Raw genomic sequence first — 26,494 nt, 5'->3', positions numbered from 1 at the left:
AGGGGCTTTCTCCACGTAGATTTGTTCATTCAAGAAATTAAGAGCTTCCTTAGTTAACCGTTGAGCAACTATGTTACTTTGCTTTCCTCTTCATATGATCCACATATTGTAAACTGTTCAAGACAATTCTTGAATTTTTAATTAATTGGCCATATCGACACCAATTCATTCCATCTTTTCACCAACTACAAAGGGATCGTTTCGTTTTTGTAGGTTGGTCCCGTCTATTGCTCGATGTAATTAATTCTTTACCTACTTGCTAGTACAAAACAGTTGTTTTCATTTTCTTTGTTCATACAAAATTTCTTCATATCTAGAAAAGAAAAGGCTAGCACATGTGTATAGGGCTTCTATACGTAAGAAAGTCGTGCAGTTTAGTTGGCTACATGCACTCCAAGTCAAAAGGAAGAGTAGAATAATTCCGTTACGGAATTTAAAAAGTATTTTTAATATATAAAGAATTGTTTATTAAAAAAAAAATCCAATTTTTTTAAATAAAAAAAAGGTTAATTTTAAAATATAAAAAAATAAAAAAATAAAAAACTTAATTTTTTTTTTTTTAAAAAAAATTCCAACACAAATGCAAAGAGACTCCTAATTAATTTAATTTCCGTATGAACAATAAATATGACGAAAATAAAAGATAAGAGAAAACATGACCATGTGAATCTCATAAAGGCTTATGAGGAGTAGTCGTGTTCGGTTAAAACATGTGACGACATTGCGTTCGTCATCCAAAATTATTGTACAGCTAGCATTTATTGCATTGGTGGTGGAGAGCTACTTTCTTCTAGAAGGTACGATAATGAAATATCAAAGAACTTCAAAAGCAAGGAGGGTAAAAAGATAAATGGTCAAACACAATTTTCAATTTAACCCTTTGACTTTTAGACAAAAAAATTTTAAAAAAAGGAAATTACTGCTGATATAATACCATATAGTGGTGGACGACCTCTCTTTGTTAATGCTTTTTATTATTATTATTTTTGAAAAAATATTTTAATATAACATAAAAATAAAAATAGTTATAATTTTTTTTTTTAAAGTGTACGTTTTATATTTTGAGTTGTTTATTAATATTTTTTTTTAATCGTTATTGTGATTATTGGGTTAATCGTCACACCATTCTTTTTTGGTTGAATGGGTTAATGTCATCCTATTTACAAATCAAAGATCCCACAAATCATGACAAGAATCCTTTTCAATTTATTTGAACCGGAGAGGATCCTATTAGTTTTATTTTTGCCCCTCAAATAAAACTAACAGTTCCTCGTGTATATATATATTAAGGTAAATATTTAATGCATGTAATTATTTACTACATGCATTTTTAATAGAGTTTTACATATATTTTTAATTAAACCGAATGCATCTATTAATTCGGTTAAAAATGCATATAAAATATTTTGAAAAGTTGTGCCCTCTTGTTTCATAGGTACTTTATGGTTGTCAAAATTGATAAACCACCGCTTAACTCAAAAGCTTAAATCGATGGGAAGAAATAAATTTAATCATTTAATCATACTTTAACAAGTGGTGATCATTCAACATAGTATCAAAGCAGACGTCTAGAGCTCAAATTCTGTTTATCTCATTTCAATTAAATATTTTACAAGTTGGGCTTCACCTATTAAAAGAGAGTTATGTTTGAGCTCACACGTGAGGGAGAGTGTTAGAGTATGATTCGAGCTCGTTTGTGTGCTCGATTTTTTTTAAAAAAAAATATTCAAAATTGCGAATATCGAGAGAATTTATTTTTTGAAATTATATTTTGATGGTTTAGAAAACATGAGACAAAATTAGAAAAAGTTGAATAAAATCTTAGTAGAATTTGAATTCTAAAAAACAGTATTTCAAAAATATTTGAAAAACAAAAATCACCCAAACACCACTATAAATCAACTTAAACTTTTAAAATAAACTTGATAATTTAACAAAAATATTCTGGCAATAATGAGATTTGGCTTAGGTACTACTTTCTCGTAGGTTTTTAACGGTTCAGATTTCAATAAAAATAATAATTAAAATAAATCTAAACCGTTAAAAAAAATTACTCGAAATTTCTGTAATTATTATTTTACATCACATAAACGAAGGACACTTGGATTCTGAAATGATCACATACTTTTTGGCAAAGGCTAAGTAGTAGGAGTTGTACACGGCGCCGCGGAATCATCTGATTCCACCCTCACAAGCTTTTTTGACTTCTCTCTGAGAGAACCGCAACAAGAACAAACAAACGCGTATTCCATGTTTCCCATTTCACGTTCATATTGACCATGTTGGACGCGGAAACAAATGTGTGTGTGTGTGTATATATATATATATACATACACATTTGTATCCATTGTTTGGGAGTAAAATAGATGCATTGAATCATATATATATTGAAAGAAATCAGCGCCTTTAATTGCTCTTGTTACGTTGTAGATCGAACTCGTACGTAGATAAAAAAGAAAAGGAAGAAAAGATCGTCGAAAAGGAGATGGGAGGAGAAGGTGATGGCCATGGAGGAGGAGGAGGAGGAGGAGGAGGAGCCAGGGAGGCTGCGAAAGCGGAGAAACAGAAGGTGTCGTTCCTTAAGCTGTTCTCCTTCGCCGACCGGATCGACGTGATCTTGATAGTTGTGGGCACGATATCGGCCATGGCCAATGGGGTATCGCAGCCGCTCATGACAGTCATCTTCGGCAAGCTGATCAACTCCTTCGGCAGCTCCGATCCATCCCAAGCCATTAACCAAGTCTCTAAGGTTGTTTTCTTACAATGTTCTGCATGATTTATTTATTTTATATATATATAAAAGGTGAATTTGGTACCTTTACAACTCCATTTTTCATGGTTTGGTTATGAAAAAGATTACCATCTTCTACCTTTAACCACAAGATTAGACAGTGAATCTTATATATATATCTATATATATCTTGACTTTCTAATTGTATATAATTATATTTGAACGTTTGAATTTCAGGTGTCACTAGAGTTTGTTTACTTGGCTGTTGGTACGGGCATCGTCTCACTTCTACGTAAGTGCAGATGTTCCTTTTCTAGCTCTCTGTCTCTTTCATATTATATATTTCTACGTCGATCATCAAGGCAAAATGCTTAACGATCATCACTTTGTGTCATTATATTGCAGAGGTGGCATGTTGGATGGTTACAGGAGAAAGACAGGCCTCTCGCATTCGGAATTTGTACTTGAAAACCATCCTGAGACAGGACATTGCCTTCTTTGACACTGAAACAACAACTGGAGAGGTCATCGGGAGGATGTCTGGGGATACCGTGCTGATTCAAGACGCCATGGGTGAAAAGGTAAACCTCTTTTTCTTCATTTGGGTTTTGTCTACTTTCCCAAGTAGTACTCCCCGTTTGTTCTAGGATTGGAATGTATCGTTAACAAATTATTCTATATATTGACAGGTAGGGAAGTTCATACAGCTCGTTTCTACTTTTGTGGGTGGCTTTGTGATTGCCTTTGCAAGAGGATGGCTCCTTTCCCTAGTGTTGCTTTCCTGTATACCTCCTATTGTCCTTGCTGGTGGAGTCATGTCTATCATCATGGCAAAAATGTCAGGCCGCGGACAAGTTGCTTATGCAGATGCTGGAAACGTTGTAGAGCAAACAATTGGAGCCATAAGAACAGTAAGCTAGGCATATATTATATATATTATAATTTATAAGTAGCTTCACAAAAATCCCAATTTCTTGATTCTCTTTTTAACTGTGCAAGGTTGCTTCCTTCACTGGGGAGAAGCGAGCAATAGAAAAGTATAACAAGAAGCTGAAAATCGCCTACGCTGCTACAGTTCAACAAGGGCTAGCTTCTGGGATAGGACTCGGTTTAGTTATTATGATTGTGTTTTCTAGTTATGGACTCGCGGTGTGGTATGGATCCAAACTTATCATTGAAAAGGGATACGATGGTGGACAAGTCCTCAATGTTATTATGGCGATCATGACTGGCGGAATGTAAGTGCCTATCATATTTTAATTTGATCAAATAATTGCCTTGGTAGTTTGTTTCCATCACATATACCATCATGTCTATGACTTTGTCCATGCCCACATATGGCCCTATCGCTGTTGATTTAGAGTCCGTTTTGATTTTTAGTTTCAAAAAGTATGATTTGAAAACAGTACTTTTCAAACGGTAATTTTTTAAAACGCACTCTTAGATAGTACATTTTCTGTGATTTGTTTAAAATTAAACTTTTTATTTTGAAATTGTAGGGCCAAATAGACTCTTAGACAACCTGATTGAATTGATTATCTAACACTTCACTCACTCCCAGATGTTTGTTTTTGTGATCTCGACTAGGTCATTAGGCCAAGCATCCCCTTGCATGAATGCATTCGCATCCGGGCAAGCTGCAGCATATAAAATGTTTGACACAATCAAACGAGAACCCAAGATTGACGCCTATGACACTAGGGGGGTTGTATTGGAGGACATAAAAGGTGAGATTGAACTAAAAGAAGTGTACTTCAGGTACCCTGCAAGGCCAGATGTGCAGATATTTTCTGGATTCTCCTTGCAAGTTCCAAGTGGCAGAACTGCTGCTCTAGTTGGGCAGAGTGGAAGTGGGAAATCTACAGTGATTAGCCTAGTAGAAAGATTTTATGATCCTGATGCTGGTGAAGTGCTTATAGATGGTGTCAATTTGAAGAAGTTGCAGCTTAAATGGATAAGGGAGAAGATTGGCCTCGTTAGTCAGGAACCTAATTTGTTTACAACTACTATTAAGGAAAACATAGCATATGGGAAAGAAAATGCCACTGAAGAGGAGATCAGAAACTCAATTGAGCTTGCTAATGCAGCAAAATTCATAGACAAACTACCCAAGGTAATATTAAACCTAGTCCTTTGTTTTTTGGTGCTTCATAGCCTTTTAGTAAATTGCAATTGATCAAGAAAAGGGATGGCTGCATTTTGTTTACAGGGCCTTGACACAATGGTAGGGGAGCATGGAACTCAGCTTTCTGGTGGACAAAAGCAAAGAATTGCAATAGCAAGGGCAATTCTGAAGAACCCAAGAATCCTGCTCCTCGATGAAGCAACAAGCGCACTGGATGCTGAGTCTGAACGCATAGTTCAAGATGCACTGGAGAACATTATGGCAAATCGGACAACTTTGGTTGTTGCACATCGTTTGACGACTGTTAGGAATGCTGACGTTATAGCGGTGGTGCATCAAGGGAAAATTGTGGAGAGAGGTAATTAAAACTCAACCTGTTGTTTTCATACCAAAATTGCCAAACTTGTGATCACCAAAATTGAAGTGTTTTGAAAATCTGAATACTAGGAACTCATGGGGAGTTGATAAAAGACCCAGAAGGGGCTTACACCCAGCTTGTTCGCCTACAAGAAGGAGTTGAAGCAGAAGACAAGCAAACCTCTAACACAGATAATAAGGCAGTTGACATAAATTTATATTTAGATAAGACCATGGCCATTTCTAGGAGCCAGAGACAATCTCTGGCAAGGTCCGTAAGCAGAGGTTCATCAGGTAGCAGGCAGTCTTTCGCAATTAGTTATGCTTCCCCCAGCGGCCCAATCAGTTTGCTTGAGACTGGAGAAGGAGTTGAGGAGAATTATGAAAGAGCAGAGATGGATATTGAAAAGCGTATGAAGGTTTCCACAAAACGGTTGGCCTACATGAACAAGCCTGAGATTCCAGTTTTGCTGGTGGGAGCTGTTGCTGCAGCCATACAAGGTGTGATCTTCCCAATCTTCGGCCTCTTACTCTCATCAGCAATCAAAATGTTCTTTGAACCTCCAAGCCAGCTACGAAAAGATTCTCGATTTTGGGCAGTTGTGTATGTAAGTTTGGGCTGCGTTGCTCTAGTGGCTATTCCTGTACAGAATTACCTCTTCGGAATTGCAGGTGGAAAATTGATACAACGAATTCGTTCCTTGACATTTGAGAAGGTTGTGCACCAACAAATAAGTTGGTTTGATGATCCTGCAAATTCAAGGTGTGTTAAACATTTGGTAATTCTTGTGTGTTTTTGGTACATAACCTTTAAATCTCCTCGTATCCCTTAAGCTAATAGAGAATGATGGATTTAAACTTGATTAATACTATTAAAAAAAAACCGTGATATTTTTATAAACTGGGTTGGAAGAACATTAACCATGTAAATCTATCTGCACATTTCAGTGGCGCGGTTGGTGCAAGGTTGTCTGCTGATGCTTCCACAATCCGAAGCCTTGTTGGTGATACACTGGCTCTAGTTGTGCAGAATACGGCAACAGTCATTGCAGGGCTAATCATAGCATTTACAGCAAACTGGATACTAGCTTTTATAATTCTAGCTGTGTTGCCCTTGGTGTTAATACAAGGAGTCATTCAGGCCAAGTTTACCAAGGGCTTCAGTGCAGATGCCAAGGTCAGTAATTTCCTCCTTAAAAGTTCTGCAAATTTATGAAGGAATATGTGTACGTTAGATGTATCAAATATCAATGATGTTGTAACCATTTTCAGGTGATGTATGAAGAAGCGAGTCAAGTGGCAAATGATGCCGTCGGCAGCATTAGAACTGTTGCATCCTTTTGCTCTGAAGGGAAGGTGATGGATTTGTACCAAAAGAAATGTGAGGGGCCCAAGAAACATGGAGTTCGGTTAGGACTGATAAGTGGGATAGGTTTCGGCTTCTCTTACTTTGCACTCTACTGCACCAACGCATTCTGTTTCTACATCGGTTCTGTTCTTGTGCAACATGGGAAAGCAACATTTGGCGAAGTTTTTAAGGTACTGTTTGGTTCTTTCCTCTCATCTCCATGTATGACTGCTTTAATTCTTTCTAGTTCTAACCAAATATGAGAATTTTTGCAGGTTTTCTTTGCTTTGACAATATCAGCAGTAGGGGTTTCCCAAACTAGTGCCTTGGCTCCAGACAGCAACAAAGCCAAGGATTCAGCAGCTTCCATACTTGATATTCTCGACAGCAAGCCTCAGATAGATTCAAGCAGCACAGAGGGCATCACACTACCATCTGTCACTGGGAATATTAAGTTGGACCATGTCAGCTTTAGATACCCCACACGTCCAGATACTCAAATCTTCAAAGACCTGAGTTTGAACATCCCCTCTGGAAAGGTATACTCATCAGCACTCGGTTGTAGTCTTCCTTAAATCCTTCTTTTCTTTTTTATCCTATACTATTTTCTTGGTAATGTTTCAAGTTATGATCCACCCAAACAAACCACCATTTCTTAGATTTTTAATAACTTTGATGTTTGCATGCTCCAATAACGGTGGCAATTCGTATTCGAGTGTCAAAACATGACTATAAGACTATATACATTAACCATAATCTGACCCATTTAATTAAAAGAACTAGACTCTTCAACTCTAACCCACTAATTTCATGTTAGGTTCATGAGTCGTGTCAAAAAGTTGCCAGCTCCGTATGAAACCTAGTATAATCATAAAAGTTCAAAATGCAGTTCAACTATCTTATTTGGCATGTACCTCTGCAGCTCTGCTGTGTCTATATGCATATTGATTATTTAGTTATTTTCATTACACATTTGAGTCAATTGCTTTGCTTGAAATTCTATTTGCAGACTGTTGCTTTGGTTGGAGAGAGTGGCAGTGGGAAATCAACAGTAATCAGCCTCATCGAGAGATTTTATGATCCTGATTCGGGTAATGTACTACTGGATGGTGTGAATATCCGAAAGTTCAAACTAAGCTGGTTTAGACAACAAATGGGGTTGGTCAGTCAAGAACCTATCCTCTTCAACGAAACCATCCGTTCCAACATAGCTTATGGCAACCAGGCTGATGTTACCGAGGAAGAGATCATTGCAGCCACAAGAGCAGCAAATGCACACAGCTTCATATCCTCGCTGCCTCAAGGCTATGACACCTCTGTAGGGGAACGAGGAGTGCAGTTATCTGGCGGCCAAAAGCAACGGATTGCCATTGCGAGGGCTATACTGAAGAACCCGGTAATCCTTTTGCTCGATGAGGCCACAAGTGCACTAGATGCAGAGTCAGAGCGAGTAGTACAAGATGCATTGGATAGAGTGATGGTAAATAGAACGACTGTCGTTGTTGCTCACCGCCTTGCCACGATTAGAGGAGCTGATATAATCTCGGTGGTGAAGAATGGTGTAATCGCTGAGAAGGGAAGTCATGATGAGCTGATGAAGATCACTGATGGGGCCTATGCCTCCTTGATAGCACTTCATATGAGTTCTTCGCCGTAAGGTGAAAAGAAGAATTAAAAAACAAATAACAGCAAGATAAGCTCCATCTTGCTTTGCAGCCATGGTGGACTTTAGGTGATGTAGGAAGAGATTTGTTACCAAACTAACCAGTTTCGCTGTAAATGATAACTTGTTCGTACTTTGCCCCATGTGCACATACGTGTACAAGAATAAAACATCTGTTATTGTTATTTGTTAAATTTATCCAAATACCAATTTTTTAATTTATCCGTCAAACAACTATATATTTACGAGTAATTCTAAAAGTCACTTTTTTGTCTCTCTTGTTTTCCTCCAATGATGTAGCTTTTAAAATCATCATAGAGCTTGTGATTGATCACTGTTGAATTTTGATCAAGTGGTGATTTTAAAAGCCACATCATTCTTAAAAGGATGTAAGAGTAATTTCTAAAAAAGAGATGTATAAAAAATGTACAATAAATGTAAATATATATATATATATATATATATATATATATATATATATATATATATATATATTTCTTAAATTCAATAATAATTAATCACAAACTCAATAATAATTTTAACACGATGGGTTGTTTGTTTTTCAAGAGCAACACCTCATTTTCAATGGTTGCTCCAACCCTTACATAAACTTCAATTTAAACACAACAAGCACGTCTTCCATGGCTGCTCAATCCTTGCAATAATTTTCTCAGTTGAGATTACTCAGACTCCGATGGCTGCTCCCACGTCTTCCATTGCACGCTTTACTTCTAAAACTCAGGAAGACGATGGAAAGGTCGGAGCAAACGAGGGGCTACTCTAGAAAACAAACGGTGTCTGTTTTGCCGGTGTTTATATAAAATTAAATCTTGACCATTGAATAGCTTTATAGAAGGGTAACTGGATGTAAAATAAAATAAAATAAAGGAGTAAGAGAAGAAACCCATAAAGCAACCTCAAGTTTCAACAAGAAGTACAATCTTACAATAGACAACAATGGTTAAACACCAAACTTCTTTTACGGAGAGATACCACTGAAAGCCAGTGGCTTCATCACAGAGGCTATTGCTCAGATAGAACTCGAAAAGATAACTGATTGCTATAACCTTTTCAATGCAGGTACTAGAAAAATATGGCTCCCATCAGTAGGTTCTAACCTAATGTATAGTAGTAAGGTATGTTCCTCTATCAACCAGCTAAATGCCAGATCCGTAATTTTTGTTTTCAAGTAATACTATACCTACAACTCTTTTACAACTTGCTAACGTTTACGCATGTGGTTGGTGTCACGTTAGTCACTAAAAATAAAAAAATTAACAACCTCCAATCATATGCTAAGACGTGTCGGTAAGTTGCAAAAGAGTTGTAGGTCAAAAAAATTTCTTTGTTTTCAGTATCTAAACAAAAGCCATCCTTCTTTATGAACAAACATACACACACACACAAGACATTCATAGCATTGTGCCTTCACAACAGAAGGCATAAGAAAAAGAAATAACATAATTTGAAAAAACCCTACAGCATAGAACCTAGCAACAGTGTTCTTTTTCTTTTCTTTTTTACTATTATATGGATAAAACGTTGCTTCTTTTTTCAAATTGGAGGAACAACAAACTAAGCAGCTGAATACTTGGGTACCACTTAGTAAACTTCACCATCCTCATTACTCGTAGGAATCCTTTGGCGCTTTGCCACATATCCTGATGGAAACCACCCTGCTTTACCTCTGCATTCTCCTTCTGACCATCCTGATGGGCTCACCTGGATAAACATGTGAAGTTTCAGAATTAGTGAGCAAGTAAACATTGAAAAATATAAGATCCATAAATTCTAGTCGTTTTCCTACTTTTTTTTTAATATCTAAACAAAAGTGTGGCCTCTGTTTGCTTCTTCGTTGAATATATTTCCTTCAAGACTACAAAAGTGGGCATTTCAATGATGTTGGTGAAAATAAGAAACAAATTTGATGGTTAGACGTCAATTTCTTTATGTTAGGAAAAAACATTAAAACGTTAAACACACTTATTCAAATTTTTAAAAGGAAGTTTTAATAACATCATGATCAATTGGGTGTCTTATAGTTGTCACAGTTTCAGAAAAATAAACGCAAGGCAACAGGAAAATGGAGAAGGGGAAAAGAATATATAGGGATCATGTGATACCAACAACCAGGAGAGGATGATTCAAAAACCTAAAAGTAAACCTATAATATGAGGATGAAGTGGACAGGACCATCATGAGAATTACGTGTTCCATTCGTTCCAGCTAAAAGAGGTGCATGAAATGAGAACTGCGACCGCAAGGAGAGTATCCCACCACAAAGAGACATGCCGTGGAACGCTAAGGTGGATGTAGAGCAAGCAAAAAGGAATGTATATATATGTATGTGTATGCATGTGTATTTATGAAAAGAAGTGGACTTCCATATTTTACTGCTATAAAATTGTATCCAGCATATTCCTTCTGTTCCAACCTTTAAGGAGATGCTGCCCATATGCAAATATGTCTCAAAGTAAGATATATGTCACAAGGAAGAGATAAAGCACCTTCCGCACGACAACGTAGTCACCCATCGACAAGCTCAGTTCCTTCTCAGATTCAGCACTAAAAGGATGCGTCGCCTGCAAGAGGTAAATAAAAAATTTAGTGAATGATGCTATGATATGTATTCAACAACAAAGTGTTTTAAGGAGTCAGTTCAAGGAAGAATGGCTTAAAAATTACAGTGGCTACTGGATCAATTTCCAATGGCATACTCCAAGAAGAAGCAAAATTTATTGATAACATGACAAATGAGAGTATATCCACATCAGAATCCTGCCCTTTAAGACACTGTGTTGTTTACCTTCCCAATTTCTCTCATGAGGATGTGCCAGTTCTATGTCCAAATTTTACTTCAACAGTTTTCTTTTCCACATTTGAAAAAAAAATAAAAATCATTGTGTAAGAAGAAGCTTTTATACAAGAGGATTAATAACACCCTGTGAAATGAGGGCTAACCCTACATAGAGGAGTAGAAAAACACTACACAAGGGGTTTTTAAGTGACACCCAGTGAACTGGCACACACTTTGCCCTTAAAAAAGGAATTAGAATTTGGCATCTACTAAGAAAATGGCATCGGAAAGTTTCTAGTGAGGATGAGAAGCCACAAGTTTTGTCTTTTGTTTTCCAATATGGTCTCTGAAATGATTGGCATTGCAAAACGTCACTTGTCCTTACTGCAGCTTTATTTCCTTCTTCTTTTTTTGGGTTTTCCTTTCATTTCCCCTTTTGAAAAGGTTCAATTGAGAATTGCAAGAAATCTCACTGAATACCAAATGGGGAATGGATAGGGAATGATTATTTTTGAAAGACAAACAATGGTGTAATGCCTCTATGCCATTGCAGAGCATAGAGATGAAATGTGGCTGTCATACAAATCCGGGGATTGTCCAAGCTCTTTGAATTTAAAGTTAAGAAAAAATCATGACTGGAGATCTCAAGTCTTCAGACTCATTGAGCTACTCTTCCATTAATTTGAGGACGAAGATGAAGAGTTAAGGTGGTAGCTGCCTTTTTTTAAAATTTTTACTAAGTCAGATCATTCTACTACACCTTAGAGCACTAGTAGCAGTTACCCTATAAGTAGTTCTGTTCCCTAAAATAGGAAAAATTTGAAAAAAGTCACAAAAAATCAAGCCACAGCAATTACCCTATTTTAGAGGGTCATCCTAGGGAAGCTACAGTGCTACCCTTCCCAACAGGTTATTTTAATAAAATAAAAAAAATGTTTGTTTCTCTCCTCTCTCCTTCACGCATCCTCAACCTCAAAATACAGCTCTCTCTCTCTCTCCTCTCTCATTCAGTCGTCCTCAACCTCTCTCCTTGAGGGTCTTGCAGCCGCCACCCACCTCAACTCCCACAACATCCCCTTCCTCCTCCTTGAAGCTTCTGACGCCATCGGCGGAGATGGACAACGACGCTCTTCCCTTCACACCTCTATCTCTCTCATGTTCTATGTCTTCTCTCATTCTCAATCAACAACAAATGAGTGAACAAAAGAAAAAACAAAGAACAAAGAACAGGGGAGCGATTGGGTAAAAAAGATGCAAACAAGAGAGAGAGAGAGAGAGAGAGAGAGAAGAAAAGATTTTATGAAAAAAAAAAAAAGAAATAAGAAGAGAGACAGACGAGAGGGAGAAGAAGACAAAGGTGAGAGAGCTGGAAGAAAAAAAGATAGAAAAAGAGAAGAAATGGCGTCAATGGCTTCAAAGAAGAGGTAAAAAGATGCAGAAGCTTCCAGAATAAAGTAAACAAAAAAAAAAAAAGTAAAAGGTCAGAAATATTGTTTTAATGATATAGGAAAAGATAAAGGGAAGCTGTTGTGGGGTGCTTTTGTATAAGGAAAAAAAAAAATATGGTTTGATTCCTTAAATTTTTCCTAAATTAGGGAAAATGGTTGGAAATTTGTTGTTACTGCTCTTACAGCCCCAATTAAAACTCTCCTCTTAGAAGTTTTCCCCTGCTCTTATTCCCTTAAACATCTGGCTTTTATAGATAGTTCTAAGGACACCTTAAATCACCTTGATAGTAAGAGAAATAGGAAGTTAATTTACTTATCAAAAAAAAGAGAAATAGGAAGTTAACATAGTGTGTCAGGGCACACGAACTCAGGCTCTAGGTCAACAGGCAATCATTTTATACACCATCAATTTGCCTCTCTAATCCTAGAAACTCTTGATTTGGGATATCAACGGTATTTCAAGTTTCTTTGGAAGATAATTCGGCTGTCATTGGTTCTTGCGCATCATGACTAAGAAGCACCCCCCCCCCCCCCCCCCCCCCCCCCCCCCCCCCATGTTGCTATGTAAAAGCTTTGGTAAGCTAAGGAACGCTAAAACCTTTTAAGGGAGCTCATCATTTTATCATCTTTCAACAATTCCTAGAAAATGCCACTCGCGTCCATTTAGCCTTAGTGCAGTACTATTCCTCTTCTTTAAGAGGTCTTCATAACTTGTGTCTCCTGATAACAAATGTAATAGAGTTTCAGGCCATTAGCTCTTAGTCTTCTAGAAATGGCTGCTTCATAAAGGATCAAAAGGAAGTCTGTTACTTTTATGGTTTCGCCATCCTCTTCTTTCTGTTAAGCATTCACCTGTAATACACTTATTGATAACTCTTCCATGCGGAATTTTTTTTTTTTTTTTTTAATAAGTTCATACACAGCCAATGGGTCTTGACTCACAAGCTTACCCCTCTGCCCATCCTTTGGGGGGGGGGGGGGGGGGGGGGGGGGGGTGGGGACGACGACATACAGTTGAGCTAGAGCTCCTTGGCATAAATCTTCCATGTGCAATTATCTAACCCGGCTAAAATTTGAGCATTCATTATTCTGTGCCATACACAAATAGCCCTAAATTTTTGCTCCAAATTCTTATCACCATAATCTGCTAGCCTCTTAAACCACCTTTCCAACTCTAGTCTTTCACCTAATCCTTGAAGGAATAATCCAATAAATTGTCCAGTTTAAGTTCATCATCTACTGCAAAATTACCTTTTTCCTGCCTCCAGATTTCCAAACACCTCTCGATCTTGTTGAGGAGCTATTAAGTTCCTAGCAACACTAGAGATCAGAAAAGCCCTAAACATAGAACTCAATCTGATATATCTTTAAGTCCATGTAGACCACTTCTCACGAAAATTTTGGGCAAAAATCAAGTCCTCTCGCTTACCAAAAGCAATCTCTACTCTGGTTTGATTCCCTCTCCTTATGCTCTGAGTGAAAGAAAGCAACCAATCCAGAAAGTAAGTGTAGATATCTCCTAAAAATTAGTCACGGTTAAATATTAACTCCGGTTAAATATTAACTCAAAATAATAATCCATCAAGCGCACAGAAGCGGATTTCCATGAAATTGATATCCAGTAATCACTTGATTGCATCTTCTTCCAAAAGAACACAATTGAGGGATTTCCACATTCTGTCACTCTGATCAAACCGCTCAGAGTCTTGGATTATTTAGTTAAAACTTCAATTGGTAAGTCTGAGTATTGATGCAATATGATTGAGACAATATCTAAAATAATATTTGAATTTAACCAAAAATAAAAAAAAATTTCCTTGAACTCCTCGCTAAAACAACCAATAAAAGTTTCAAAGCTAGGTAAAAGTTGCATACTTCGGCCAAGAAGTACGTTGTTTTATCTGAGCAGATATCTGACATAATCAGAGGGGGGGCAGATTCTTTCCGCTGTTTCTCTGAGACCATCTGCCACAAGTTCCAGCCAAAGAAATAATTTTATATAGCTTAAAATGACTAGAATTCTCTTTTGAAAACAACAGAGCCAGTAACAAACCTCAGCTTCAACCTCACCAAGAATAGCAGCTATTCTCAGATGATAATTCTTTTCTCCTTCAACCTTCAAAAGCAAAAAGTTCATAAAAATCACACTCCAAAATCATTATGCATGGAAACTTGTAGCCCCAAAACTCTCTGCATATACCATTGAAACAAGCCTCTGAAAAGTCAGTCTTTGCTGCTGTGCTTCAACAGCTGCCAATGCAGCTGAAGCTTCTTTACCCAGTACAGCCATGTTCGCTTTTAGTTCGTGCATCTTTGCTTCTGCTGCATGCAGTTTTGCAACATTTTCAGGAATTGGAGATTCCCTTACTCGTGCTTGTCTTCTGGAAACTTCTACTGCCTGTTTACTTTTTGTGGTCAATATGAAGAATGAGTTTACAATACTTACATTCAAAATAGGAGACAAGAAGTGAATAGGAGAAAAGGATGCATGGGATGGGATGGCCATGTTAAAGCATAATGATTATATAATATAGCATGTTACTGATGCATGGGATGGCCAGTGTTCTGATTACCTGTGCCTCTGCTTCCTGTCTCATTCGACTATAACGTTGAGCGAGATGACGAGCATCTTCCAAAGGAGTGCCGATGATCATTGCTCTCAAGGGATCTAAAACCTAGGGGGAAAAACATTAGGGTTCACGCTTGTTAATGAATGTGGGTTTCTGTAGAAAATGAACTGGGCTTCCACTATAAATAGTCAACTTTATTTGTAGTCCATAAAAGGCGGTATACTAATCCTGACCTCCAAAACTTTAGTTCTAACCGCACAATAATTATCAAAATCAAATTTGTTTCTGTACAAAAAGAGCATTTATATACTAGGATGATACTGCTGAACCATAAAACTTGCGCAGATGAAATAGTCTAGTAGTTAAAGAACAAAAAATAAAAAAGAAGGAATAGAACAAATAATCATCATATAAGAGTTCACTACCCAGATGCGGAGCAGCGTCAAGAGGCTCCAGTCTCCACTTTTAAGTTTAAAGAGAGTCGGGAAGTGAAGAACTTAGAGTGCACAATTAATTATGATGCCAGGGATTTTGGTTCTAGCCTGGGCAAGGCAAGAGGGCCATTAATGTAATGTAATAGTCTATGGGTTTTGTGGGCTAGTTTTTTTTTTTTTTTTTTTTTTTTTTTTTTTTTTTTTTTTTTTTTTTTTTTTTAATAAGTAAGAAAATTTCATTAAAAAAGCGTAAGGTGCCCCTAAGTACACAAGAAGTATACACAGGAGCAACTCAGCTAGCCCATAAGAAACTACATACCCACAACATCCAAAACTCACATGAAACCCAAAATACAAAAGAAGCCCCCAACAAACACCTAAGATAAAATAAAATAAAAACCCCCCATCAAACACCCAAAATACAAAGTAACCCTCATAATACAATAAAACCCAAGATACAATAGTAACCCACCATCAAACACCCAAGATACAAAGTAACTACCCATAATACAATAAAACCCAAGATTCAATAGAAACCCCCCATAAAACACCCAAGATACAATAGAACTCCCCATAATACAATAAAACTAAAGATACAAAGTAAAACCCCATAATACAATAAAACTCAAAACACAAAGACCAATCCTAAAACCCACAAGAAGCACCCACAACCCACCCAACCCTATAACCCACAAGGAACACCCAACTTTGCCCACAAGGAACATCCAAAGCTGCCCAAAAGCACCCCAACCGAACAAACCCACAAGGAAACCGAACAGCCCTCCCACAAAACCAAAAAACAGCAGAAAAACAACCCAAATACAAAACAAACCCAAAATACAACTGAAATGCAAACCCGTAATATAATCCAAACCCGAAATACAAAAGAAAAGCAACAGTTACAGTTACAGGAAAAAAAAACTACAGGCAGTGGCGCGTACTGCCACGCGCACTGGGGTGTTTAGGTTTCCTCTTGTTTTTGGGCTTTGCAGGTGTTTTTCCTCTCTTCCCTCTTTTTTCCTGTTTTGGTGTCTTTTTACTATGCTTCTTGTATGTTTAGGGGCCCCTTTACGCTTTTTATAAACTTCTTTGCTTACTCATCAAAAAAAAAAAAAAAAGTGTTCGCTACCCTGCACCACGAAACTAGCTTGTTGCAATTTTTACCAGTCATTGGAATGCACACTCAATAATGTTAAAATATCTTACATAGCTAAGGATCCTAAAGAACTCCACGACTCATGTAACCCAAGTAGAAGCCACTTTTTCCCTTCCATGTTATAAATACAAATCACTGGCTTATGTGCCTGACAGCTCAAACACTTAAAACTTATCTCAACTACTTTTTTAAAAAAAATTAAAAGTAACAATATTGGTAAGCTATCATTTGTCCTGTTAAGTGTGTAAGCTCCTACATGGAAGCTAAAATACAATTCTCAGTGCTGATACCAGAAATCGAAAGGCAAGAATTATATGCATCAACCAACAGAAGCCAAAAGCACATCAAATTTCCAGAACTGACTAATAAGATTGGAGTTGGGAGTTCTAAAAGTAACAAAGCATCAATTTGAAACAAACAACAAGCACGGGAGAGTTAGGGTCTAAAATAGTCAATGTGCAATTAGGTAGCATCTAGGACAATAACATCCAACAGGAAATGGCAGATTCATTTTTTCATTCAGAATACTCCAGTATTTTACATATCTGTAATAAAAATTTAAAAATTACCAACCGGTATAGTAGTACTTATCCAAAAACCCATTTCGATTAGTACAATTTTTATAATGAGTGTTTTATTAGTACAATAAAAAAGACAACCTGTGAAGATAACAGTTTATTAAAGTCCTCCTGCTCCTTTTCCACATGATTACGAGCATCTCCATATATAGATGCAGCCTTCGCTAAAACATTATCATTTATGTTCTCAGCTCCATATCTGCAGCAATCCTCAGACAACTTGGTTCCTACTACCAAAAACATTATAAATTGTAAGTGCTAGCATAGAGGCACTATTTTTTCTTCAAATCATGTTTTATCTATAAAATATATCTAATAAACCCAATTGCATATCACTTCCAATCCCACAAGATCCCCCATATGATACATATAAAGTAGTGCTAAGAGTATACTTAATTCATCACCTGTTTCAATATGCTTATACCCTATGGCAGTTAATGCTTCCGCTGCTTTGACAATTTCTTTTTGGAAATCCTGAAAAAGAAAAAGTGAAGGAAAAGACCATTACATTCAATCAGAAGTAGAAATTAATGAATACCATTATAGTTACTTCCAGAAAATTAATGAACTACAGACAGCATGACAAATAGCAAAAGGAAGATTAACAAAGCCAACACTTATGTTCACCAAAATTAGATGTTCTCCTTCACCATTTGTGTCACCCTCCAATATCAACATCCCTGAACACTAAGTTTCTAAAAAACCTATATGGACCCTTGTATTTTATATATTTTCTAAGAAGATTACAAAACCAACTACAAGCAACCTACTAAGACAAAATCTCCTTCCAATTGCTAGAAGCTTTAGGACCAGAAACTTCAGCGAAAAACTAAAGAAAGATCAAGCATTCCTTTAAGTATGAATAGATTTCATGAGCAATTTAAAGGGCAGCTCATTCATGAAAAAACCATAGAAGACCAAACCGTCATCTAATTATCATCCAAGAAGTAAAGTTTGCCCCTACTTTCAATAATAAGAGATAATTAGATGACCGTCAATAATTATCATCCAAACCGTCATCTAATTTTAGCTCTTTTTTGAAATAAACAGTGAAACAGAAAAAACATCTCTACCCTTCCAGAGCGAGTGGATTTGTACAGTTTGTCTAGCTGTTGATGTCTGTGCATCTCGACCTCATCGATGACCATTACATCTGAGCTATCATAGCCAGTTCCACCAAACTGCTTTATCACAGCCTGCAAATCCAAATAACATAGAGCAATTATATATTTCGCTTCTACAATCTAAGATTAAAATAAAAATCTTCAGTTTTCTAGAACACACAAAACTGTCAAAGAAAACCTTCAATTCAAAATGCTGATACAAATAATGAAAGTTAATTCAAAACACTGTTTGGTTTCAGAGAAACCATAGGAAAAGGAATAGAATATAGAAGTTTTCATTCTTGACCCCGCAGAACAAAATCCTCCACTAGACTGAACTTAAGCACAAAATGAGGCCTGATTCGATAGGTTTTCTTTGTTTAAAACTCAAAATTAAAACCACTTTCCGCTCCCTTTCTTTTCTTAATATCCTACCGTTTCTCGGCAACCAAACGGAGCGTCAACGAAAATGAAGAACGAACCAAAAGCAAATAAAAAATTAAAAAAAAAACACACACACACACACACACACAATTGAAGAATCTCCGCTAATGTGAGCCGGAACGCAAAGTTTATTCACGTTTTCGCCCACATGTTCTCGGAAACCAAACGTATCAGAGAACAAGAAGTAACAAGAGAGACTAGAGTAAGCTAAACCTGTTGTTGTTTTGCGACTTGTTCTCTGAGCTTACTGGCTTGTTTTCTCAGAGCGTCCATGGCGTGCTCTTTTGCTCCGTCTCCGATCCTTGACTTCGCAACGACAGCGCTTCGAATTATCGAAGGCAGCGAGAGTGATCGGAGATAGTTAGTCGAGATCTGACAGCCGAGTAACCGACAGAAGCTATGGGATTTCGTCGTAGCTGGATTTGTCGTAACGATAATTTTTCTTTCTTATTTGGCTCGGGAAAGGTTTGTGTGGTGCCCAGGTGTAGTAATTTCAAGAATTTTGGGCCGTTGGATGGTCACCGGCGTTTGATTGATCTGTCAATCAGTTTTATTTTTTTCTCAACTGACAAAAGTATAAAAATCCTTTAAAAAAAATAAATTTAATGGAATAATTTTTTTATCTCAACATTTATCACAATTATCAATTCGTTATTTATCACATTTACCAACGTAGTATTTACCGTAAATTTATATTATTGTTACATGTACATTTTTTGCACATCTCTCATTCATCATTTTTCTAAATTAATCATTGAATCTGTATGTATAAATAATGAGGTAGCAAAACCTCATCCATTTATTTTAAAAATAATTGTTAAAATTTTAAAACCTTATATTGTAAAATATTCTAAAGAGTAATTCTACCCTTTACAAACATTTATATCACCTATTTCCCACAAGTTGGCTTCCATCTCAGGCGTTAAAAAAAAAAAAAAAAAACACTTAAAATATGATACGTCAATCGATATAAAATGAATGTTAAAAAAAAAAAAAGATTACTCATACCTAGGTATGAAAAAAAGACTGAATATTCTATGCATAGAGCATATTTTTCTCCTAGAAACTGATTAGACATCGGAGTGAGACCCCCTGGAATGGTCTCTTGATTTTAGTTGTTTTGTAGTATTCTTTAGGAGCGTGAAGAACATTGAAGAACGTGTAATTCATACCGTATCGAAAACTATCATAACAATTTGGCGCTGTATATGGAAATGATTATTCGTTTCTCATTAAAAAATAAAATAAAAAATCATCATGGTGATTAACACGTCCTGGAAGCCAAATCAACCGGCAAGGTAAAGTCCAACCGGAGCTGGTTATTCAGCCCAACCCGAATCCAGGAATTCAGAACAATCCACAGCCTCCACTGTTCCCTCCTCAGGGCGGTGGAGACAGAATCGCATAGCAGCGTTGGAAGCCTAAATTGAAGCTCTAACACGGCAAAATGTAGAGTTGCTGCTTAGAATTCCGAGACAATCCCATCCCGAGGTGAACCTGGATGAGTATGAAGAAGAGCACAATAGCCATGCCAATGGCCATGATCAACGAGACGGCGATCACCAAGAAGTCAATTTCTGAGAGAATAATCACCGGGAACAAATGAATGGAAGGGCCAACCGTTGTGGAGACTGACGAGAAGATGCAGGAGATCTGAGCAGAATTGTTGTTGAGTTGGAGAGAAGGTGTAAGTACATAGAGATGGAGAGGAAGGACAACAACAAATCTATAGTGGTGGACAAGCTTTTATTGGGTACTGGCTCACCCTTCATCAAACAGGTAGCAAACTACCAGCTACCCAAGAAGTTCAAGGCCCCTCAGATGTCGTTTTGAAGCTAAGGGGCTTTGGAATCTGATTCTCGTTCTTTGACAGCCATGGATAAATAGGTGGAGAAAATGCAGCTTCGTCAGAATTACCGGAATCTTTGGCACTTCGATCTCCTTAGCACCATCAAGCGGACACCCCTTGTAAGGACACTCTGTTTGGTTCCTGAGAAAATATTTTGAGATTTCAGCTAAGATTGCGTGTGTGCGCGTTTTTTTTTTTTTCCCCTTTCTTTCTTTCTTATGAAGTTTTATTTTGTTGTTTGGTTTATGAGTAGTATCATGTTTGGTTGTAGAGAAAATGTGAGAAAATAAAAGAAAACCGAATATTTAGAGTTTTGAATGGTCTCTTCAACAAAACCCACCCTGTCTCGCAAACCCGCACCTCCTGCCCTGCACATACCCACACCGCACGGTTTTCCTTTAAAATAAGCGGTTCACGTGTTGAAATTACACAACCCACAGGGTTGCGGGGCAGGGCCAAAAAGGGAGGAAAACCGTCTCGCCCCGTGCCCACCCCTAGGTTCAGGAAGCTGCCCATAAATTATGTTGATAAGTTAAATGAGTTTTGCAAGATATTCTTGACGGAGTTTCTAGCTTTGCAGACACGGAAGAAGCCTCAGGATACTTGTTAACATTGCATCAGCGCAGGAATGAAACTCTTAAAGTAGTTTATGGCCCAGTTCAACTGAGAGAAGATGGCGGTTGAAGATCCAATCGAGGATATGGTATTCACTGCCCTCTATCAAGGCATTTCACCAAATGAGCATCTAATGAAGAAGTTGGCCCGGAACCAACCGAATACCCTGCAAAGCCTGATGGATAATATAGAAGAATTCATTAATCAGGAAGAGACTTAGAAGGTTATGGCCAATTCAAGGCTACACGAGGAGTTAGCTCCGGCAAATAATAAAAAAAAGGTTCAGGAAAGCTGATGGGAAAAGGCAAAGGCTGGTAAATAAGTTCAACGACTAAGACATTATGCCTCTTAGTGCTGGGATATCAGAGTTCCACATGGAGATAAAAAGAGATCCGGAGTTTCGCCAACCACCGAAGATACCAGGTAATCCTCCTTACAAGAATGGAGGCAAATATTGTGATTTCCATGAACAAGCGGGTCATTACACCAATGGGTGCATTCATGCATAGCCCTAAGGTTGCTAATTGAGAAGCTCATTAAGAATGGCAAGCTGGTTCAATTTTTGGGAGAGCAAAGGAATCAACCAGGGGACGACATGGATAACAGGCCCCAGAATTGTTGGGACTACTAGCCCTAGACCATCAGTCTCGGGATTACTATCCGTGAGATCGCCCTCAACAAGATGAGAGGGATCGGGAGAATGATCCCCAGGATGATATAGAGAGAAGAGAGGACCAAAGAAGCATGAGTCCACGACGTAGAGAACTAAGGCAACATGAGATTATAGCCGAGATCAAGTATTAAGGACTGTTAGGAGTTCTGGGTGAGACTCTTATTTTCTGTATTTATATTTTCAAAGAACTAGGTTATAATTTTTTTAATTCAGACTTATTATAATAAAGACAAAAGATTCCCCAAATTTTAGGAGTATAAATGGTTTGAATAAAAGAATAGAGCTAACTTAAGCATCGGAGCAGAATAGAGCTAACTAATGGCTTAAGATGCTAATAAAAAATAAGATTAGGCTTGTTAATAGCCATTATAGTAATTAGAGAATCTCATTCTAAAATAAAATAACTTTGAGCAAAATGTCCGGCTAACTTAACCGCAAGCAAAGCCGCTTTAGCTTCCCCCATATTCACATCAGTTGTATTTAGGGTGCGTTTAGTATTGCGATTTCGTAGACAAAAAGTACAATTTTAAACCAAATCACAGAAAATAAATCATTTGAAATTGTGTATTTTTAAAACATTGCGATTTGAAAAAAAATAAAATTTATTTGTTATGGTGTGCTTTTTTGAAAATGCACAATTTTAAATGCTAAATTACGATTTTACCAAACGCTTAACTGCATTTTCAAATTACACATTTTAAAATTATTATTTTTAAATCGCACTTTCTAAAATTCTAAACTCAACCAACCTTCCATTTTCATTGCTTATGACGGACGAGATGACTGATAATGTGGGACTAACAGCAACATCAAAATTTGCCTTTAAAGATCCCGGAGGAGGGAGGCTTGCATTAAGCTCCACCAAGCCTGTTTATGAGCCGAAATTGTCATTTTGGTTTGCTTCAACAAGGATAGGACATCCGATTTGATTGAGTTATGAACAACTTGATTCCTTGTGATCTTCACTTTGTGCGGTACCTCTCTCTCTCTCCCTCTCTCCCTCTCTCCCTCTCTCTCCATTGCTTGGGTTCTTGGGGTTTAGTTCAAAGGGGGATGGGGCTATGAATGGGTTTAGTTCAAAGGGGTATGGGCTTTCTTTTATCCCCATTTGCAGCTTGATTACGTTTAATTTTTGGATTTGACATGTTTTAAGATCTCTGGGGTTTGACGATCTCCAGATCTCTGGTGTCTTATGAGTTTGTTGATGTTTCTTTGTATGGGTTTCTTAGATTAAGTTTAATTTGTCTGCTTTGAGTAGCCTCTGTTAGGTACCAACCCAGTTTGTATCTTCCTGTTTCAGTGCATGAAATTCTTGTGGCATTTCTCTCTACTTGTGTTGCTTTGAGTAGCCTCTGTTGCTTATTTCTCTCTACTGTTAAAAAGTTCTCCTTTGGCTTTTTCTCTCTACTTGTGTTGCTTATTCCTTTCTTAAAATGAATTGTGCATTCTTGATTTTGGGAAGTGGATTTGTTGTTTAGATGAACAGTTCCTGTTTATAGGAGTAGAGATAGAACATAACTCCTTTTGGCTTTTCAATTTTTTTAATATCATCTTAATACACACGTATGTACTGCACGACACCTTGTTCTCTTGATCACCAGTGCATTCCTGAATCTGAAATTTCAGCAAATATACATGGTTACTAAAGAGGACGAAAGCAAGAAATCAATCAATCACATTTGGTTTGATAAGGAGCAAGATACCATAAGGAGAACTGCATATTTACAAATGGGGCAAACTGCAATTTGGGGGGTTTTGGAGCTTTGGCTGGTTATCTTGGCTTTGTGCCAGAGCATTATGATCACCATGTTTATAAACACCAGTGGAAAAGGGGGGTGGATTATTTATAATGGATACTTAATTAGATTAGGTCCCCTTAATGGGCTACAGTTTTCATTATTTCCCCATTATAATACACTTTATTACTCCTCCACACTACATTTTTGTACTTTGTAATGAGGTTCCATTTAACATCGTTATACGACAAAAGAGCTAGCATAAACCAAACCCATATATGCTCTTTATGATTGGATATTGTATAGCTCATTAATTTTCTGAATTTATTGGTCCCCTTGGTGATAACTACAACTACATTTAGAGATTGAATATCCACATTGTTACATCCACAAGATTGTTACAGCATTAAAACAATCATCACTGTCAATTGTGTTTTATTCTTAATAAGTAGTTTCTTATTTAAGATCAGTACCCTCTATATAACCAACACTGGTTTCTGCGTAAAATGAATTTAGGTTCTCATCCTCTGTTTCCAGTTTGAACTTCTTCTTGTTGCTCAGTCAACAAAGTTGAGAGACATACGTTAGTAAAAGAAGTGATGAACTGAGGAGATTTTATTCAATAATATACAAAGTGACATCTTACAGCAATATAAATACTGGTCTTGTACAGAAATAGAAAAGGAAACACTATAATTCTAATTTACATCAAATCAGGATTGATACATATGTCAAATTAGTTCATAATTATTTCTCCAGCTTTCTTTCCTTGTGAGTGCAACGGGTATATTTCTGCATACTTGAGGAGCACGGTTGGCAGTGTGTCAACTGTATCCATGATAGTTTCCTTTGATATCAGGACTGTCATTATGATCTGATTGCATCAGTGTTGACTGCATTTGATTGCACATCTCTTGGTCCTCTTTCTTTCCTTTCATAGTGTGATGTGTTGCATAATTGGCGGGTGTGGTGTTGACATCATCGGCTGTTGGCAGATTGTCTCCATGCATGTCTTGGGACTTTCCTTTGCTGACAGTGTGCGATATTGTGGCATGATATGCTGCATAATCAGTGTCTGCAGCATCAATGGTTGGCTGATTGTTTTCATGTAGGTCTTGAAGCTTCTCTTTGCTGGCAGTGTTTGATATTGCAGCATTGAGTGCTGCAATATCGACAGATGTTGTTTCCTTAGGCAGCTTAGCGGTAGTTGTTTTTGGTGCAACGTGTGCTGCCTCAGTGGCAGTGTCTTGGAGTGCTTGTGTGACAGCTGCAGCCATAGGTGTCTTAGTGGCTGCGTCTTGGGCTGCTGTGTTGACAGCAGCATCTTGGGCTGCATCGTGGGCTGCTGTGTTGACAACAGCATCAATAGGTTTAACAGTTAGCATGTTTGACACGCTAATTAAACTGAATCTAGCTATATCATTGCATATATATATATATATAAGCACACCGCTGGCAATGGGCAGGATGCAATTGAGCATTGATGATAATTCTTCTGCTTGTGGAAGATGACACCAAACCCAAACCCAACCCATTTTAATCACTTGACATACAATCAAGTAGAACAACATTAATTTGTAAAATAATTTAGGTTTCTGATTTTGATGCTCTTGTTTGATTTTTATAGTTAGATATAAAGACATCCTAACTCTATTATAAACAGGTGCCATCATTGAAGGTGGTGGCGTTGAGGTTCGCAGAGACAGCGAGGGCGAGGATTGAGAAGGCAGGAGGAGAGTGTTTGACCTTTGACCAGCTGGCTCTCAGGGCGCCTCTTGGTCAGAACACGGTGTAATACATAGAACCCATTTGTTATTTGCTTATGTAAATTTAATTTATCTTGCTCATTTTGGAATGCATGTTGCCACCCTAGTGCTCATGTTTTGGGTTGATTTGAAAGTCGGAATCTAGAGTCCACGATGAAGATTTTGGATTTTTGCTGTCTTAATAGCTGCATTCAATGAGTAAAGAAGCTTATTTTGATGCATATATAATGGTATATTAGTTGTTTGGAATTACTTAGTTTTTGAAGTTTTATCACAAGGCTTCAAAGGAGAGAGAGATATCAAGAATGTGTCAAGATTTTTTTTTTTTTTTTTTGGTGGGTTCGTGTAGGGACTTGTTTCCTCTTTCATTTTCGCAATTGGGATTTTTGTTAGCAAATGTAAATTTTGAAAAAATTGGTAGTTGTAGAACTAGGAGACTGAATGAAAGATACATGCTTAATAATGGTCTGTGAAGGAACCCATTGACTATTTTCCTTTCCCTCAATTCTTTTGAGAACCAATTGGAACCTCTTTTCACTCTGACCTGGCCAACCAAGCGAAATTAACATGTGTTTATTTATTTTTTCTCAAAGGTCACCTAGATAGTTGCAAAAAAAAATATGAAAAAGCTTCCTTGCTGCATATCTTTGCTCGTCTATTGGGAATCCACTGATTTAAATCGTTACTCTGTTAAGATATTCCTGGTGATTTGCTACATGTTGTGCTTCTTCCTCGTGTAAATTCCATCAAATAAAGTTTTGCTGGTGCTTATCGCAGGTTCTTCTTAGAGGTCCTAAGAATGCTCGTGAAGCAGTCCAAACATTTTGGCAAAGCTCCTGGTGTGCCTCACAGCTACACTAAACCTTACGTGCGGTCCAAGGGAAGAAAATTTGAGAAAGCTAGGGGAAGAAGAAACAGCAGGGGGTTTAGAGTTTAATTTGCTTTATATTCGTTCTCCATTTATAGAGAAAAATTTATATCATTTCTCTGCAAGGAGCTTACTCTTCTTGCACCCTTCATTTTTGTCTCATCTTCTGCCAATTTGTTTTGGTTTCGATCTGGTTGGTTCCAACACATCTTCGCATAAAAAATTTGTTTTGT

The 26,494-nt window shown here is 37.3% G+C and overlaps 2 protein-coding genes and 1 pseudogene across 2 annotated transcripts; 2 read left to right on the top strand and 1 right to left on the bottom strand.

Moving 5' to 3' along the window:
* Nucleotides 1–2,369: 2,369 nt before the first annotated feature.
* Nucleotides 2,370–8,418, top strand: LOC133868403 (ABC transporter B family member 9). Its single transcript, XM_062305291.1, has 12 exons — nt 2,370–2,749; nt 2,969–3,023; nt 3,137–3,312; nt 3,421–3,642; nt 3,731–3,969; nt 4,319–4,844; nt 4,941–5,214; nt 5,304–5,976; nt 6,162–6,390; nt 6,486–6,752; nt 6,837–7,100; nt 7,571–8,418. The coding sequence occupies exons 1-12, from the start codon at nt 2,486–2,488 to the stop codon at nt 8,216–8,218; spliced, it is 3,837 nt and encodes a 1,278-aa protein (XP_062161275.1). The 5' UTR covers nt 2,370–2,485; the 3' UTR covers nt 8,219–8,418.
* Nucleotides 8,419–9,639: 1,221 nt separating this feature from the next.
* LOC133869019 (SH3 domain-containing protein 3) lies at nt 9,640–19,191 on the bottom strand. The gene is made up of 10 exons (XM_062306000.1): nt 18,968–19,191; nt 18,281–18,403; nt 17,612–17,681; nt 17,289–17,434; nt 15,043–15,144; nt 14,670–14,867; nt 14,523–14,585; nt 14,345–14,434; nt 10,732–10,806; nt 9,640–9,946 (listed from the first exon to the last, which is right to left on the bottom strand). Exons 1-10 carry the CDS (start codon nt 19,025–19,027, stop codon nt 9,827–9,829), a joined length of 1,047 nt encoding a protein of 348 aa, XP_062161984.1. The 5' UTR covers nt 19,028–19,191; the 3' UTR covers nt 9,640–9,826.
* A 3,479-nt stretch (nt 19,192–22,670) lies between these two features.
* On the top strand, nt 22,671–26,399 carry LOC133869213 (large ribosomal subunit protein eL18y-like; annotated as a pseudogene).
* Nucleotides 26,400–26,494: the final 95 nt, after the last annotated feature.

The sequence above is a fragment of the Alnus glutinosa genome, chromosome 5, assembly GCF_958979055.1.
Source record: "Alnus glutinosa chromosome 5, dhAlnGlut1.1, whole genome shotgun sequence".
In the NCBI taxonomy this organism is placed as follows: domain Eukaryota; kingdom Viridiplantae; phylum Streptophyta; class Magnoliopsida; order Fagales; family Betulaceae; genus Alnus; species Alnus glutinosa.
Note: the sequence above shows the minus strand (reverse complement) of the source record. Positions and strands in the feature narration are given on the sequence as shown.

Coding starts and splice junctions, on each gene's coding strand:
- LOC133868403 (XM_062305291.1), top strand. CDS start 2,486: ATGGGAGGAGAAGGTGATGGCCATGGAGGAGGAGGAGGAGGAGGAGGA. Junction 3,024..3,136: donor GGGCATCGTCTCACTTCTAC/GTAAGTGCAGAT, acceptor ATTATATTGCAG/AGGTGGCATGTTGGATGGTT. Junction 6,391..6,485: donor GCTTCAGTGCAGATGCCAAG/GTCAGTAATTTC, acceptor AACCATTTTCAG/GTGATGTATGAAGAAGCGAG.
- LOC133869019 (XM_062306000.1), bottom strand. CDS start 19,027: ATGGACGCTCTGAGAAAACAAGCCAGTAAGCTCAGAGAACAAGTCGCA. Junction 18,404..18,967: donor AAGTCGCAAAACAACAACAG/GTTTAGCTTACT, acceptor TTGGATTTGCAG/GCTGTGATAAAGCAGTTTGG. Junction 9,947..10,731: donor ACTACGTTGTCGTGCGGAAG/GTGCTTTATCTC, acceptor ATGTTTATCCAG/GTGAGCCCATCAGGATGGTC.